The sequence below is a fragment of the Solea solea genome, chromosome 2 (assembly GCF_958295425.1).
Source record: "Solea solea chromosome 2, fSolSol10.1, whole genome shotgun sequence".
Taxonomy (NCBI): Eukaryota; Metazoa; Chordata; class Actinopteri; order Pleuronectiformes; family Soleidae; genus Solea; species Solea solea.
In genome coordinates this window covers 24,811,447-24,829,835 of record NC_081135.1, presented here as the reverse complement: position 1 = coordinate 24,829,835, position 18,389 = coordinate 24,811,447, and the positions used below count along the sequence as shown (strand labels likewise).

Genomic DNA, 18,389 nt, shown 5'->3' with positions numbered 1-18,389 from the left:
CTCGAGCTTTATTCCATCTACGCAGCCCCCCCCCCCCCACACACACACACACACACACACACACACCCCTCTTGCCACCATATTATCTGGTGAGTTTCCTTTTCGTCAGACAAGTTGCTTGTCAGCACCCAATTATCACTTATTCTGTTTTTCTCAGCCTCCTCTGGCACGTCCTCTTCACGGCACATGAAGGCACATTTCTACCGAGTTCTCTCTAACCCGCTTACAGTCTACATGTCAGTCAGGCAATGACCACATTGATAGTTGAAATGTTTTTTTTTTCTTATCCTAAGGGGTCATAAAAACTAAAGAGGGGAGTACCATCTGCTCCATGTATGTGTGTGTGAGACGGAGAGACAGAAACAGAGGCCCCTGTGGCTAATACAGCTCATTATACCTTACGGTAGAAGAACAGGCCTGTCTCGATCTGGCACAATTTCCCTTTCTCTCATAGGCCAACCACAAAAACACACACACTCTCCGTCCTATGAGCACAGCTGCTCTCTAACACACACACACATACACACACACAAGCCCCTTTTATGCAGCCTGTTCAAGGTGGGAATGTTGTGCCTTCATACCGCCCTACTGTTCTGTAGACGAGGCAAGAACAAGGAACAGGGACACTGTTGTTCTGCCTTTATGCCGGCAGCAGAAGTAGTCAGGCAGCTTCGATTGATGTGTCTATGAAGAGGAAGAAACGCTGTTGTGTTAAATGTCATGCCTCTGATTCGGGGCCATTGATATGCCTCTTGAAAATCACACACTGTGGCAAAATGATGTACCAGTTTGTTGTGTGTAAAGCCGTGACTCAGCCATACTGGGTCAGTGAATTACCGGCAGTCCTCGGGGGGGTGTGCTGCTTAATAAAATCATCCTTTTAGAATATCATACAGAAAGTTAATAACAGAATTTCCTGGCACAGCATGTTTTTTAACCAACATGGCTGACGTTGCAAAAAGTTAAAAGTTGTAAGGCCAATAATCCTATCATGGTATTTCACCATTATTACACTATGTTCTTCCCCCATTCCATTCAGATGTGTATGTCTACTTTTATATTTTCCGAACAATACATGCTGAACTTCTTACGTCTGAACCTATTGTATAATGTACGTATATAATGTAATATAGATTACAGTGCCTTCTGTTTCTTTGGCGTTTTATGGGAGTTGGCATATTTAATGTTGCATTACTGCCTATTTAGAAAATCCAATTCTTCTATGTATACTCTTTCACGATCAAATGTGTCCACTTGGGTCATACATCAAAGCAACTGATGTGATTTATTGGTTAGAGACAGTGATATAAATCTGAACTGATCAAAGAATATGCTGATAAGAAAATCATGAATCAAGGGAAACAACGGCAACACTGCACAACAATTCTATGCAGCATTTTATCTCATTTCCAGCTCATCGTTTTGATTTTTATGACCAGCAGCAATTTGTTTTGTTTCAGTTTCAAACGCTCTTAATAGCCTCGTTTCCCCCACAGCAGCAGACAGCTGTTGTGATAAACCTACTATTTAGTAGGTCGATGCTATATATTTAGCAGCAACTAGCAGGTGGAACACACAGCATCTACACACTGAAATAGACACAAGAAGGACAGCGAAGATTGAAATTGCATTCGCCGTTTGGCAAAAGAAACTTGGCTCCAATTGCATGCTCATCATCAGCTCGATGTGTAATTTGGCAACACTTTGGAGAGTAATATGTCAATGTTGTATTAACATCTCTGAGCTGTCCCCGTGTAGGCAAAGAATAGATATCAGATCAATTCCGGCTGGTTAATGAGAGTAAACATTAACGAAGTGAACACTGTTTACCTTATTATTTTATCACGTGGCCAAAGAGTTAATGGCACTGTACCAGTTCTTCCATTTGGCTGCAAGACATTAGAAAACTGAATAAATCTTTATTGATAATGCATAGAAATAAGGTTAATAGCAGTGTAATTTATAGGCATTGGCTCAATATCTCTTTTTCTTTTAACAATACCAACATCAGTCATTTTAAACTACGAAGCATTTACCATTTCAAGCAATGTCAAAGACAACGATGTAACAGCATTTCTGAACAGCCCACTATGTGACTCAGCTAACGCGCCGTTGCTGATTTTTTTACTGTATTGTATCAGCTCGTCCTAAAGAACCCTATAATCACCAATCACAAGTTAATCACAACTTTCCCTAGTTTGCTTTATTGAAAATATGCGTGTTTGTCCTTGTTCTCTGCCCGTGACAGCACGAGCACAGAGGGAGGGGGGAAACAAAGGGAGAAAGTGGGAGAGGAAAAGAAAAAGAAGATGGGCATTAGTGGGCTTGTTATTGTAGCAGGAGAATGGGGACGTTGAGTTGAAAGGCTGAACGCTGCGATAAGAGCGGGATCCGTGATGAGGAGACGCTCTCGCATACGAGAGACGCTGTTTACATGAAGGCAGAAGTGGAGGATTTAACAGGAACTAAGAAGCACGCAAACACACACACACACACACACAATATGACACTACCTTTCACTGAGGCCCAGCTAGGATATTAGCCTGAGTGAGAGGAGTTGGGAAGATGGAGAGTAAGCGGGCGATTAAAAGGCAAGGAGTGAGAGGAGTCTGAAGAGAGGTGGGAGTATGAAAGACAAATCTCCCTAAGAGTGTTTGAGAAGAGCTATGTGCAAAGCTATCGTCGACTGAAATCCTTTAGAGCATCGGAGATTTACTCATCAGGCCTAAACACGTGAAATATGTCTCTCTACCCCAGCATTTAGCATCACATGTCGCTTTCTGTCCCCCCACATTTCTCTTTTCATCTTCACCAGGTTCAGACCCAGTTCCTCCATTGTCTTCTTTAGTCACACACACACACACACTGTCTGTGTGTTCAGCCCATGTATCCAGATAACAGCAAACACTCAGGAGGAGAGAAATACACACAGATAACATCTCTGTGTGTATCCGTTTGTCTTGTCCTTTACTGCTGTCCTGGAGATTGTTAGCACATGTGCGGGGTTTTGCTCCGTCTGCCACCATCAGCAAAAACACACACCCCAGAGTCATTGCCACTTCTACACACACACAAAGACACAGATGTCACATAATAACTGGTCTACCTAGAGGCGCACATGAATGCACACAAACACATCGTGTGCACGCACCCTCTCCCACTCCTGCACTATAAACAGCATTTCTCAAGAATATTACGATTCCCGTTTCACTGGAGGTGCAAGTATTAAAACTAATGCGCTCCATCCTTCCCCACCCTAATCTGCACCTCTTTCTGTCCCCGCGCGTGTTACAGGAGCACCCACCATCTCCATTCAACCGACACTCCAGCCCCAGATGGTGAAGCACTGTGACCAATTAAAGACTTCCCCGAGGATAGAATCAGTTACAGCCCCAGCCATCTGACCATGCGAGTGTGTGTGTGTGTGTGTGTGAGAGCTTGTAAACCTTTCAAACCATTCAGTGTTTTTATCAGTCTACAGAGCCCTGATTTCTGGCCAGTCTCGCATGCCATCTAAAAAAGGTACACTGGCATATCAGTCGAAGAATACAGTCGTATCTAAAGCCTTTCCGAATGGCGCATAAACACACGATGTCAAGATTTAAATCGTCGCCCCCACTCGAGCACGAGCAGAAGAGCATGAGGAGACTGGCCAGGTGTGCAGAGTATAAGGAGGGCTGTGTTGTGTTGGGTGTATGAGAAATTGTCTTTCAGGGGCAGAGGGGGAGGGAAGAGAGTGTCGTAAAGGGAGGTGGGCAGCGCGCAGTCACCAGGCATCCGTCCAGCAGGGCAGCAGATGAGGGAGCAACTGTCTGCCTTTGCTGCCAACACTGAGGGGGTTCAGGCATATGCCAACCCCACCCTGTTCATACAGGCATACACATGCAAACCCAACGCTCTGTCCATGGCCCACAATGGCCGGCTTGGCATGAGGGCACAGGTGTCAGCACATGTGTCACGTTGTTTATCCCTCAGTTAACTGACAGGAGGAAACGGGTTGTGCTTTTTTTTTTAATATTCCATGTGTGTGTGTGTGTGTGTGAAGTAGGCTGTGAGGTCAAATGTTGATTCAAACCTAGACATTTTGACCTTGTAATGAGATTTTTGGCTGGTTCTCACAACTTTAAAGGGCTTTTGGGGGGTTGGTTAGGGGTAGAATTAGGTTTAGGTTAAAGGCCTTTGCATACTTAAATATTTTTCATGTGTCCAATCAACGCAGCATTCACATCAGCCACGGCAAAATTGTGACTGTTGTTTTTTACAGATCGTGTTCGATGTTTCCCGGGCTTCCTTTTCCAGCAAATTCACAGCTAATCAGAATGAGTGTCGTCGTCCTCATCATTTATTAATTTCTTCACATCACGCTTCATGTGCATGGAAGGGCGCTTTCTGAATTATCCACACTTTCGTCCCGCATGTTCGCAACGTGTCTGGTTTCCAAAGACCTTTATGGCCAGGGGACACATGATGTCTAGGAGTGTCCTCAGAACTGTAGAGAATCGAGCGTGCACGTGTGTGTCTCAAAAATCCTCGCTCAAACTGTAAGATGCCTCTGAGTGTGCGTGTACAGCAAACACAGATTTCACACAGTGGCGTGTCCCTGAGACGGCGCCTGAGGGTCATCAGCTTGCTCACAGTGGTGCTGCTTTACCTGAAAAGTGTAGCCTCTCAGGTGTAGCATTTCACTCTTCACTTCTGCTACAGCGACAACAGCCAGCGGCTGGCTCTACAGCCTACACTGAAATGTCATTACATAAGAGGTTTCGGCTTATTCTCAGTTTCTTGTTGCGAGCGGTTAGGCTGCGATTAGCATGCTGATGAGGTGGCTGTGATGCTTTTCCATGGCAGTGACAACATCTTCAAGAGTAACTATAGGCTGTATATGAAAATGGAAGTCATCGCTGCGTCTATGAAGTAAAAGCCAGTGCAGAAGTGCATGAAATCTGTTGTCTCTTGAATGTCCATCAGGGGGCTATAAATAAATGACCCCACATGTCACTTGATTTCTCATATCAGCTCAGTTTAGTTTATTGTTTATTTATTTGAGCATGCATACGCTTCATTAGTGTAACTCTAGACCGTTTGTGATCTAGAAAATTCAAAAACTATGGACTGGCGATCTGTCCAGGGTGTGACCCGGCCTTCCGCCCTATGTCACCTGAGATTGGCACAGCACCCCCCCCCCCACTCATGTGGAGGATAAAGCGGTAGAAGAAGGATGCATGGATACCGGAAAGCAGAAAAATAGAGCTTTGTATCCATATACTTGTCATTAAGTTAGCCCTCTGGACTTCCGCGGAACGACTGTCCAAGCACAGACAAGATTTCACCAGTGTGTCACACGTTTGTGACGTCAGCTCGTTCATTAACGAAAGTAAAAGTTCTCTTGGAATAAAGGAGCAGAAGCACTCACTCACTCACTCACTCACTCATTGAACATTTGACAATTCTACAGCCATAAAATCAATAACAATCCAGGCAGCCTCATTATCTTGATGGTCATAAGAGGGTTAACAGGGACAACGCACAATTTCTACAATTGTTCCAGAATTAGTTCATCGCCAATTTACATCTGCAGTCCCTGTGCAGGCAAACAAACAACAATTAGGACAGAATAAGAACACAATACACAAGAATATAAGAAAAATAGACAGGTAGACAAAGAACAAACAATATGAAATGACAATACATAAGATTGCCTATCACATTATCAATAATCTGGCCTATTCAAAACAGTGGATATAAATAGGCAGTTAACCTACATAGCAGCCAAAATTAGACCCGAGTGTCGTCTGCAATATATTAATAGTAGTCTGGCCTGAAACACATTGGTGCATTTACATGTATATGAGATATATATATATATATATACATACATATACATATGCATATATATATATAGTTTATAAGTATATTGTCTCAATCACTAGTTTTAGGTCTTATACTGTAGACAAAACAAATAAGTATATGTTTGTATGTATTAGGATCAACACTATGTGAGTGACAGATGTATAAATCAGATATGGCTGCAGCTGCAGGTGGACGTGCAGTGAACAAGTCTTCAGTCAAGCCCACCAACATTTTACCAAATATAGTTATTTCTGATTTCATAAACCCAACATGGTGTTGACCAAGGCTCTAAACTAAAAAAAAAAAAAAAGCTGCTAATAGATCATTTTCTGAGCGTAGTATGACATAATCATGACGTGCAGCTCCTTGATTGGCAGCAGATTGGTATTCAACATCATACCTGCTGTCTCATGCGACGCCTGCCGCTGCTGCTTTGTGACAATCAGAGTCTGACAGAGCTTAATCAAGTGCAACGCGGCCTGCTGTGTTGCACAAACATCTCCATCAGTGCTACTACAAGAGAAAAACCCTCTCTCCGTGAGCCGTTACCGTTTCGTAAGAGCAGTGGTCTACACCTCCCCATACACATGTGAAAATATCACTAAAAGGAATTTATGTCTTAGAATCAAAACAGCGATTGAATAATCTGCCTGAGGACACGAGAGTCAAACATCTCAGCATGTTCTTGTACATATAAATGGATTCTGATTCCTGTGTGAGTATCTGTGTCCAAGCCAGGAGCCTGGACCACACTTCCAAGTCCTATAATACTGTAGGTTCCACTTTTAACTGACACATTTTACCGACATGGACACAAACTAGCAAATTAGCACATCCATATTCACACGGAATTCATATTCTGTGCTCTGTTTATCTCCCCGAGAAGAGACAGCAGGCCCGTGAGGTTTAGCGTTAAGCCAAGCTAATCAAATCAGCAAGAGGAACACTAGCACATCTTTAGCCCATTATATAAACATTAGCAAACATATAAACAGAACACACACACACACACACACACACGTGGTTACTAAATCTTTTCTCATTAGCCTTAGTCCATAGCGTGGGCGACAGGCGCAATACAGAGCATGTCTGACATCATTTATATTTTCAGAAGGGCAACAGCACTACATTTGCAAAGCATGCTATGCTTGAAAGTGTGTCTTTGGGCTACGAGAGCATTTAGATTCATGCTTAATGGCAAAAGTGAGTTGACTGGCCCAACAGCATCAACGGCTGTGGTTGGAGCACAATGCAGCCTCTTCCAAATGTCTACTGATTCCTAGTCAATGCCCTGGGAGCTGGGTTGGGCTCAGTCTAGGGTCCCACTGTGTTGCCGTGGACAGGGCTTTGAATCTAATACACTGGTTTAACCAAAGGACATTTGGATCGCACCTGTGTTTCGAACTCTTACCAGTCTGAAATGTTGACATGACTCAATTCTTTTAAAAAAAAAGGTGTTTCAGTAGAAGGGTTCAGCCATTTTCCATGCTGAGTCACTGTCACACTGACATGTTTTACTGGGACAGCCATCACTCACGTTACCAGTAACTCCTATAATGACATGACACCACGTCTGCTGTGTCTGTGTCTGACACAGGTTTTTTTTGTTTTGTTTTAAATGCATTTATTCATGTGCGTTAAATTTGACAGGTACATTAGGATTAGGTCTGAACCTTTGGACCTCTGAAAACATGAAGCCTCATCACTGTCCATAGTCTTGTCCACCATAGTGGACGAGGTGTATAACCAAACCTACCAAAAGATGTCTACTAGCATTTCCAAGTCACTGTGAATAACATTAGAAACACCTCAGAGTATCAGAGCATTAACTGGAAAGCAGATTTTATGTAGACTCTTGTAACAAGCTAACACATTTGAGGATAAAGCATAACAAAGTTGCTCCTCCGAAATGCCCTCCCTTTAATTAGATTACAGTTTCATATTTGATTCACTGCCCTAACTTTGAGATCAACAAAGATTTGCAAAGCCTGAGGATTATCGAACTTGAAATAGACTTGTTTTTTCCCCCCCCACCTATATCCTCTCACTGCCCTAACTACACTATTGTTCCATGTCCACTTAATAGAAAAAGAGCCAAATCAATATTTTGATGAAAACTTTTGTGTTAAATAAGAATCTAAAAATCCTTCCACAGAGCCGTACATCTAGTAAAGCTTGTACTACAGGACTACAGTGCACCAGGCTGTCTGTTGCTCTGTTCAACAACACTGTTTTATTCACAGCACATCAATGTTCTACTACATTCAGCAGTTGTATTGTCTACCACAGTGATCCACTGGGCTGTTAAGGCCCTCTTCAGTGATGTTCAGTAGAAAGCATATGTTCCAGTGGGAGCACTACAGCAAGGTACCTCTCAGACTCAATTATGGGTGCGACATCTGTCCTGACTGACAGTTCACTACAGCGTGTGACTGTGTTTGTTTCCTGTGTGTGCGTGCGTGTGTGTGCGTGTGTATGCATGTGCCTGTGTACGGTGAGCCCAACTGGCAGTAATGTTATTGAGCAGGAAGCTCTGTCCGCGAAAGTGGATGAGATGTGCAAGAAAATGGCAAGCCAGACATAGCGATAAAATCTCTCTCCATCTGGAGTCCTGCCTGGTCCACAGCTTAAAGCTAGGATGTGTGCGCACACACGCACACACACACACACACACACACACACACACACACACACACACACAAACTCAGCAGAGAAGGAATGTAATTGTAAATGAAAGTGAGAGGTGATGGCGGAGCTAGAGAGAGAGAGAGAGAGAGAGAAGGCTAGAAGTGTCACTGCAAGAAGAGACGAGGGAGATGAAAAGCCCCAGTCACATACGGGCGTATGTCCCTCATCAATTCCTAAAGACACAGAGATGTAACTTCCCTTGTCCATTCATCAACACTCTCTGTCCTCTACTCGCCGTTTCCTCCAGTAAATCTTATCCTATCTTTCTTTGTCCACACTGTTCAGCAATTTGTCTCCGATAAAAGAGATTCCAATCTACCCATTGTCCCAACCTCCCCCCCCCCCCCCCCCCACCCTCCATCTTAATTCCATCCCTACTTCCCTCTGCACTCTTATGCTATGTGCTTCAATCACCGACATGCCTCTCTCCTGTGATGAAACTCAACGAAGAGCTGTATTGACAAAACCATATACCTGCATGACCAGCCCCAAATGAGAGCCAGGGTGGGGAGCGGGCTTAATCAAATCTGGGGGTTGTGGATTGATGAAGGGAGGAGATGGAGCACCGCAGAATAAGGAAGAGAGGGAGGGGTCTCGGTGTCACCCAGCGTAAAAGACAGAATGTGAGATGACATCTCCCCGCTTCCTCTATATCTCATTAGAGAAGTAGAGGAGTGCAACTTGGTTGAATCCCCTGAGGAAGAAAATCAAGTGAGACGCAAACCAGAAACACAACAAACTCACAACACTGAGCTCGGCACAGGCATGATTCAGGCCACTTTTTTTTACACCGCGTGTATGTTTAACAGTGTGCAGCCTTGGGAAGCAGCTGAGGGGGAAAAAAAAATCACCACTGTTCTTTGCCCTCTTGACAAACACAGAAGCACACAAACAAAAAAGATGACCTTGGGTAGGGTCGGGCTTTACAGAGTGCTTACTGTAGAATCGGAGTAAAAAATGTGGGGCATAAATATACTAGAAATAAAAAGTGGGAACGAACCAGTGCAGTACTTCAGAAAATAACACGGCCAGCGGTTTTCTTCTTCCTTAATTGAAATTCCTGGGTCTCATCTCCAGCCATTTTCCCTCCTTCTCCCTCTTTCCCAGCGTCGTCGATTTGTGCTGGATAATTGTGTTTGGAACGTGTATGGCGGTAAGTGACTGCATTAACCTTAGGAGTCGCGTCGGGCACAGACTACTTAAACTGCAACCCTATAGCGGCAGTCGTATTGTGGGGTAAAGCCCTGTGGAGGTGTAACCAATCACATTGGAGTCGAGAGGAAACGCTCATCATTTGTTGGCCACACGCTATTCAGCATCACCCAACTACCTATTTCCGATTCTGCTGCTTCTGGCCCTATTCCTCTCTTTTCCAATATCCTCACAGCGGCACCTTTCAGTGCCATCCATCTCTTTCTTCTCATCAGAAATCACTGCCTGCTAAACTTGAAGTTTTTCTAATCACACCTGGGAAGACGGATGTTTTAACCCTTTTCTCTTGACCAGTGGTGGTGAATAACAGACAAATGGGAGAATGCTTTTGTTTTAAAAGTGTATCAGGGCTTTGGGCCTCCAGCTCAGTTACTACCGAAATTCAGATGGACAGCAACTTGCCAAATCCGGAGGCTAGAGTCTGTATTTGTGCCAGCACAGTGACTCCTATGGTGCCGTCTATGACAGTGATGCTATATGGCAGCTTCATAAGTAATGGCAATCTGATACTCGCCACTGCGAGGGCTTGCTGTTCTGCTAGCTGTTGGACTCGCTCACACACAGGCTGGTGCGTAGGATAAGGACAACCATGATGGCCATGTCAGGCTGTTGTCCTTTTCTTCTACAATCTGATGTGTAGGAGGAACACACACACGCATGCTCAAACAAGCACACAGAAGCACACTCGCGCACACACTCGCGTGTAACAAACTAAGCTTCGTCAGTCTGCAGGATCAGAGGGTGGAAGGTGTGCACAGAAACAAACTGCTGCCGATGACCGCTGACATCAAAGAGCTTCACGGTCTGATGAAAAGACACAACGGTGAAGAGCGTGAGGGAAAAAAGGCTTTAGACAAATAACACAACAAAATTTGTGTCCTGGTGCCTAAGCTCTGGTGCCTAAGCCCAGTGCCACACTGACGCACTTGAGAGGCCTGAAGTGGAGCTGTGTTAGCGCCCAAGCGTTTTGTGACGTGCAATTACTCTGAAGCAATTTATAGAAGTGGTGGAAGGTGGTATTTTAAATATGTGGAACAAATGTCTGAACATTCTCAGACTGGTCCTTACCAAGCAGCAGGGCCTCCTACCTTTCTATGACAAATATTAGGAGGGAACCTAGTACAAACCTAAGCTTTCTTTGTACTACATTTACTACATTTACATTCCTGAACCTCTGTGTCACTTTACAAATAATAAAGCTGTGTATTGGGAAGCATGTGGTGATTTGATGAATATCCCAATCCAGAGAGTAAAATGGTCAAACGCCTGCTCCCAACTAAAGGTCTGGAGCTAAAATACAACACAAAACCACTGTCAAGATTATTTGCTTATTAATGAAGCGCTTCAAATTATGATACAGAATAGTGATGGGAAGTACGGCTCTTTTCAAAGATTCAGCTCTTTTGGCTCGGCTCCGTTAGAAGAGCTGGCTCCCAAGCGGCTCTTCACTGACTCTTACTCTGAGCCTTTTATTTTAGCTTAATTTTGCAAATATCAATGGTTTGTGTTTTTATAAATCAGTGTTTTCATAAAAGCCTTATTTTTATGCATTTTGTTCATTACAAAAAAATAGAGTTACTGAACAACTGAACACAGAACCTGCACCTAACCTAACCAACCTAACCCATTGCAGTCCCAAATATCTTTGGAAATGCAGCTTCTGTTTCGTTCATTTTCTAAAATGTTCTCTCTGTCGCTCCGTGTGTACCTGGCCTGTACCACTACACTGGCTGCCCCCTTCCTTCTTTTACACAATAGTATGATCCTAGTCTGTCCTTGCATGTCATTGGCCACATGGTGTGTCCATCAAAATAAAGTCCCGCCCCTGCCTGCATGGACTCACATCACTAATACAGAACCACTCATTTTAGTCTGGAGATATCTTCTTGATGCCCTACTGATTAAGTGGACATAATGCAGTATTTGTGCTATCACGGCGTATTATTCTTTACACATATATTTAATATTTAATATTTAATATACTAAATATTAAAACACATCAGTTAGTACTGGCACATTTCCATTCAATCGATCTTGTATCAGAGTATATAAAAGGACAGACTGTGAGTCTGCTCACCTCCCTTAAAAAAGCATCTCACACAAGGACGACTAAGAATAATTTTCCCAGGCAATCAAGTGCATTCACAGCCGAGGTGTCTAATTCTGCGTGACAGACGATACAAGGCGTGAAAACTCTGTGTCACTGTATCAGTGTGAGTGGGGTACAGGTGCGCTGGCTGCTGAAACTCCTCCAGCAGCAGCGGGTATTGTGTTTCATGTCGAAACCCTCACCTGCTCTTTGTACTGTAAGGTGACATCCATGTGAGTCAGCCTTAATGCAGCTCAGGGTAAAAATGATTGTGTGGCCTTCTACCCCCCACAATTAACCCAACTACCCCACAGCACAGACACACACCCTCACATCCGCTCTGTCTAGTCTTCTAGGTCACAACCTTCCTCCCTGAATTCCTTCTATATTACTCTCTCCTGCTTGTGGAAAATATCCTCAGGGACAGCATCCACAAAGGACTTTAATACAATAGAGTGAGAGCAAATTTGAAAAAAAAAAGAAGATGATGAACGGACACATACAGATTACAGAGTAAAACACAGTAGGGAAAGAAAAACAGAGAGAGAGACAGAGACAGAGTGGACGATCCGAGGAAACTTGCAGCTGCTGGGGATCACAGTGGGACCCCCAGAAATACAGCAGAGATGAGGGCAGACTCACTGTCTAACGCTGACCTCCAAAACAGGGTTAAGAGCTTTCAGGCAAAGAAAGAGAGATTGACAAAGTCCCTCATCACTTCTTCTTCTTCTTCTTGCATACTCTGTGAGAGTGGGATCTAGACACTCAGGACTATAAATACCGTGTGCTATCAGCAGTGCAGTTTTACTGCACCCTGCTCCTGAGCCCTGTCCCACATAAAGATTATACTGCTCAAACTACAAAATATGAACGCTCAAGTCCATGTAATAACACTTATTTAATGGAAAAAAAACAACAACAACAAGCCTATCGATCTGTTAAGTGCACACACAGTGCTGTTTCTGCGAGTATTGATCACAGCAGCCTGACCTGAACTTTGGTAAATCAGGGTTCGCGGCGCCGCGCGACAAGTGACTTAGGACCTAAATGTGTGCAACTCAAGCAGAGACACAGTTGGTTTGCACTTTGACCCCCGAGTGAAGGGTCAGCCACACACAGTTAAAGGTAGGAAGTTATGAGGAGAATGGAATCCCACACTGTGGCAGCTGTGCCACTGTGTGTGTGTGTGCGTGATGTGTGGACATATCGGATTGATCTGTTCGTAGCGTTCACACATTACGCCTACACTCCGAGTGTGTTACTGACACAGCTCAGGTCAAGGGAAAGGTGTATGAAGGGAGTGTGCGAGTGTGAATGAGAGGGTAAGACAGAGAGGGAGGGCGAAACATTCAGGCACCTTATGTGCATGAACAACTCAAGACAAGTCCTAGATTCATGCTCAGTCCAGTGTTGATACCCTGCTTGTAAATGATGCTTGGTGTTAGTTCATGCAGGACACGTTAGTCATACAACCCAGCTGACAAAATCAGTCATGCTTTAACCACGGCAGCTCATTGTGACCATTGTAATCCCTGTTTTGGCTTCGTATGCTGCTTGGCCAATCCAGTGAACATCTGAAGAGTGGAGTCATCAACGCCAAGGCTAACTGGATTTCCTTCGTTGCAATGGTTTAATTATGCCAAAAGTGTTCCTGGCTGAGTTGATTTAATGCTTATGTAGATGGTGCATATGCAGATAGAAATCTATGTTGGAAAAAATTACCCCAAGCACTTTATTTATAGAGTTTCAATTTATGAAACCCCAACCTTCTATTAGGGCTCTTAATTACATCTGCGTTGTAAGACACAAAGCAATCAACTTACCTTGCCAAATCTACATTCTGACAAAGTAAAAAGTGATATCACAACGATCATATTTGCTATTTTGCATTCCCATCATCACCTGCATTAAAGTTGTGATGTAGTGCTTACGAGTGTAAGTGGACCAGAGACGCAAACAGCGCAAGGATCTTCTGCTTTAGACGTCGCTCCAAAGCACCACGAGTCATCAAAACCTCCACAGGGTAACTTTAAAGAATGGCCAGCAGGTTCTCCATTATAGCAGGACTGCATTCATTTAAGCGCTCAAACAATAAATAAGCATAAAAAAGAAACATACCCACAGGATGTATTTAGGTGTGTGGAGAAGTAATTAGCCGGTATTTCCTATCCAGTGGATTAATTGATTGCGGATTGATCAGTAATGACACACTGCTGACTCTATCTGTGCGGCAAACTGTGCCTACTGTTGTATTTGTGTTGGGAACTATAACTGTGGTTCATCTGCACACACACAGGCGGTTTATCTGTGCTCTCAGTTTCTATGTGCTCAGAGACTCACCTGTTAGGTTTGTGCGTGCGCTGTAGGATCCGAGGTACCGGCCGTCCGTGTTGGGTGTGTAACACTCAAACAGACCCTGGTCCAGGGCCTGCACTTTGGTGATGTGGAGCACGGCCGAGTCACCGCTGAGCCTCTCCACGAAGATCTCTTTGCTATTCACCCTCTGGGCGTACACGGCGTAGGCATAGTTCTGCTGAGCTGTGCTCACAATGCGGATCTCTCGGTCCTGTGCTGACGGCAGGTACATGGACCACTCAAAGTCCTGCTCTACACCCTCTTTGTAGCCGGTCACGTTGCACCAGATGGTCACATGGGAGCCCTCAGTCCGTATCAGCGGGCCACTCTGCACCGTTACGACTCTCTGGGCCACGGCGACACCAGCTACAGAAAGAGAACGAGAAAGAAACAGAAGGTGGCTTTACAAAACTGCAGTTTAAACAGAAAACCGGTGGCAGATTTTTATACACCCAACATCTCCTGGGAGAACAGAAACAGCATGACATGCACCTTCTGAGGATGAGCTGTGCAGCACAAAACAAACTAACTTACTGTCCAAAAATGTACAGTAAGGATGTAGACCATAGGAGTATGCTGAATATTGCAATGATGATGATGACATGACTACTAAGGTAAACAGTGTTTATGTCTTCCTGCTTATTGTTAACAACGGCTCAGACCACGAATAACCAACGCAGGCACTGAATAGAATAGAATACTCTAAACAAAAACAACCCATATGACCAGAATTGTTCAACTCAATCAATCGAGAGGCTGTTGCAATATGACAGTGTGGAAGAAGTGTGTTAGGCCAGCACACTGGGAGAACATTATAAAACAAAAAAAAAAACAAAAAAGAAGTGAAGTAAGTACATTGTGCATATTTATAGTGCATTAACGATACATTTTACACCCCAATTTACAGCCATCGTCCTATCATGCTAACTGTTATTACAGGTTTAACCTTCACCAAAAGGACTGAGATCACTGTGGCTGTTGTACAGCGCGGCGTGAGGCCGCCGTCTGTGAGCTCTGACAGAGGTCAGCATGAGCTAGTAAGACACAGGCCATGTACAGTATGAACGTGGTAATTGGGTCAATGAAAGCGATAATAAACACAATGCGTCATTAGCTTTTACCGCTCATCGTGATTCCTGAACAAGGACGTGCGTGAATAATAGCGCGCTGAATTTGCGCGGACGAAATGCCAAAATGGCGTGTTTAATTACATACAGTTGGGTCAAAATTGATTCGAGGAAAGGGGAGCATTTGTCCAGAATTACAAATTCAGTTTATATTAGTAGTAGTAGTAGTTTCACAAATATGTTTTTTTATCAAATGTTGTCCTTGTTTAATCGTTTAAAAAACAACAGAACACCACATGAAACTTGTGCGGACCGATTTGTACCGTTCTGTATGTTGCTTTGTATTTAGGTCAGCCGACATACAGTATATCAAATAATTTTGCATCAGCCTCTTGCATTCTCTCACTCTCACCCACACACACGCACACACACACACACACCACAGAACATTCACCATTCAGCTAACAGCTACAAACATCCCTCTCATCGCAGCCGGAGACAACAGAGCACTTACACATAACCCCCCACAACCCCCACCCCCACCCCCACCAAATCCAGACAGAGTGACAAGTACGCTGTTTCCTGCACAAGCATCTGGGGATTGCAGCTGGGTTTGTGTGCGCATGCACGTGTGTATGTGAGTGTGAGGAGAGGAGAAGAGAAAAAAAAAAAGTCTGTAAGAGGCAGTGTCTCTGGGCACAATGCCTGGCATTAATAATTCACCACAACAGCTTTTTAACTTCAACATCCTCTTTCCTCTCATAGTAAGTTTCTCACACAGGCTTCCACGACACCCTCCACCCTTATTCACTCTTATCAAGTCGTATATGTCTGTGAACTGTATCTATGTGTGCAGAAATATGAACCTGCTGTGTGTCAGTGTCTGGATGAAAAAGTGCTCACTCAGTCACTAAGACAGCAGAAAACAAGAGGTCCACATTCACAGTCCTTTTGAAGCACATTTCACTAATGAGCTGATCAAATCTGAACACATCTCTGATTTAGAGTCACTCACTTGAATGGGATTTGAACTCCGTCAAAAGGGGCATAAGAGAATTAAAACTGATTAAAGTCATTGTTCGTCGTGATGTGATTTCATAAAGACCCACACGCGACTTATCAAGATGTAAATTACAGAGAGTTTCACATGGAATGTCTCTGTTGTAAATATAAAACTAAAACATATGTGCAGGGATATTGGAGAAGGCTAAAGAACAATAGAGCTGCAACTAACGATTATTTTCATAATCGATTAATCTGTCGATTATTTTCTTGATTAATCGATTAATCAATTGGTGCGAAAATATCAGAAAACGTCAAACCTGGAAATGATGATGTTCTCAAGTGTCTTGTTTTGTCCACAAACCAAAATTATTAACTTTTAATGATTTTTGTTATCCAGAACAAAGAAATTAAGAACATATTCACATTTAAGAAGCTTAAACAATCGCAAATCTTGTTTTAATCTTCAAACCGATTAATCGATCATCAAAATAGTTGCCGATTAATTTAGTAACAGATTAATAATCGATGAATTGTTTCAGCTCTAAAGAACACATTAATAGGTGGTGTCATTTGTTGTCATTTTCCACTTGCACCTCCCTAATTTGTCATGCTGTTCTCCTTCATCGTGCGACATATGTCACGGTGCTACTTTTAAACAAATATAACAAGACACGGTCAATGACGTTCTGACTGTTTATGCTTGGTTTTATTAATTGTTTTTTTACAACTGTAATTGGGAATAGAACCAACTAAAAAAAATGCCTACACTATTTTTAAAGAGTGAAAAAAAAAAAAAAGATGAAAAGCTTCCCAAGATAGATGGTGGCAGTTAAGAAGTCGACTTGGGGGTGGCGGACATAAACAACACTGCACTACAAACATTTATAATCAGGTTTCGTGATGCATGAACTACAATACCCAGCTGTCAGTGCTGCAAAATCCTTACATCCATATTGTGTCACTATGCATTTATCTATTATATATATATTATATATTATGTATACATATACACACATACATATATACACATACATATACATATACACATATATATATATATATATATATATACATTATTCTAAGTCTCACAGACTTCCATTTAACTATAATGAGCTTCATGATACTGTATCCTGCTCGAAAACTCTCTTCCCCTCTGCACCACACGAATATTTCACCACGATGTCATTTCAAATTGGTTTAAATCACGTCTGCACCAAGCATCAAACATTATGGACTTAAAAAACTGAAAATGCATAAAGTGTAATCTGGCAGAGCGTGCAGAAGGATCCGAGAAGCAACCATCTATTCTGACTCAGTACCCAGTTTCCTGCTATACTTTGCTGTGATGTCAGTGCGCTCATCTGGCGGCGCCCAGTCTTCTTCCCTGCTTCTCATATTGCAGCTCCTCATCTAGAACCACTGGAAAGATATTACTCACACATCCCCAAGAAAAAAAAACAAAAAAAAAAAGACGCAGCATTCGTGTTGGTGCACTCAGAGCTTTCCCTGTAGCTCAGCTGTCTCTCGTCATCCTTCTGAAACGAGTTGCCTCCTCACATCGGATTGCTCTCATTGCTTCCCCGCCATGTTTCACTTGTCATCACTCCTCCTTCCCATCGCCCTGACCCTCCAGTAACTCTCACTCTCCGCCTCTCTCTTTCTGTATATTCCCGTCTGTTCTCTGGGCCTCGCGGTTCTCTGCGTCTTTTCAGGCAGGATTTAAACAGCTCTGTGAAACTTCAAAGTGCCCATCGCTCTGCAGGCTGTTTAGAAAGGCTGACAATGACAAACCCTGCAGACACTCAACTGATCGCTTCTTTTCCCACCACCCTTCCACAGTAATCCTAGGCCCGCAATCCCCCCCCCCACCCCACTCTGCCCCCCATTTCTTCACCAAGTGCCCATAACTGCTCAATAAGGTGTAAGATTGTCTATTATTAATGTTCATCTCCATCTGTGAATACTGTGGATGATTTGCTAGCCCTTCTCCTCTTCCTCCTCACTCTCTCTCTCTCTCTCTCCAGCATCACTCTCCTGTGTCTTATCTCTCATCTCTGCTGCCAGTTGCTTCCCACACAGCTTGTTAACTGGACACAGGAACAACATGGGCCAGATGGTCAGAT

The 18,389-nt window shown here is 43.5% G+C and overlaps 1 protein-coding gene across 1 annotated transcript in view; it reads right to left on the bottom strand.

Annotated features, from left to right (window-relative positions):
• The window catches only part of igsf3 (immunoglobulin superfamily, member 3), a 75,375-nt gene that overhangs the window by 42,287 nt on the left and 14,699 nt on the right, over positions 1 to 18,389 (bottom strand). Inside the window, exon 2 of the mRNA XM_058616417.1 lies at positions 14,180 to 14,560. Within this exon, the coding sequence (XP_058472400.1) occupies positions 14,180 to 14,560 (381 nt within the window). The remainder of the gene's footprint in view (positions 1 to 14,179; positions 14,561 to 18,389) is intronic.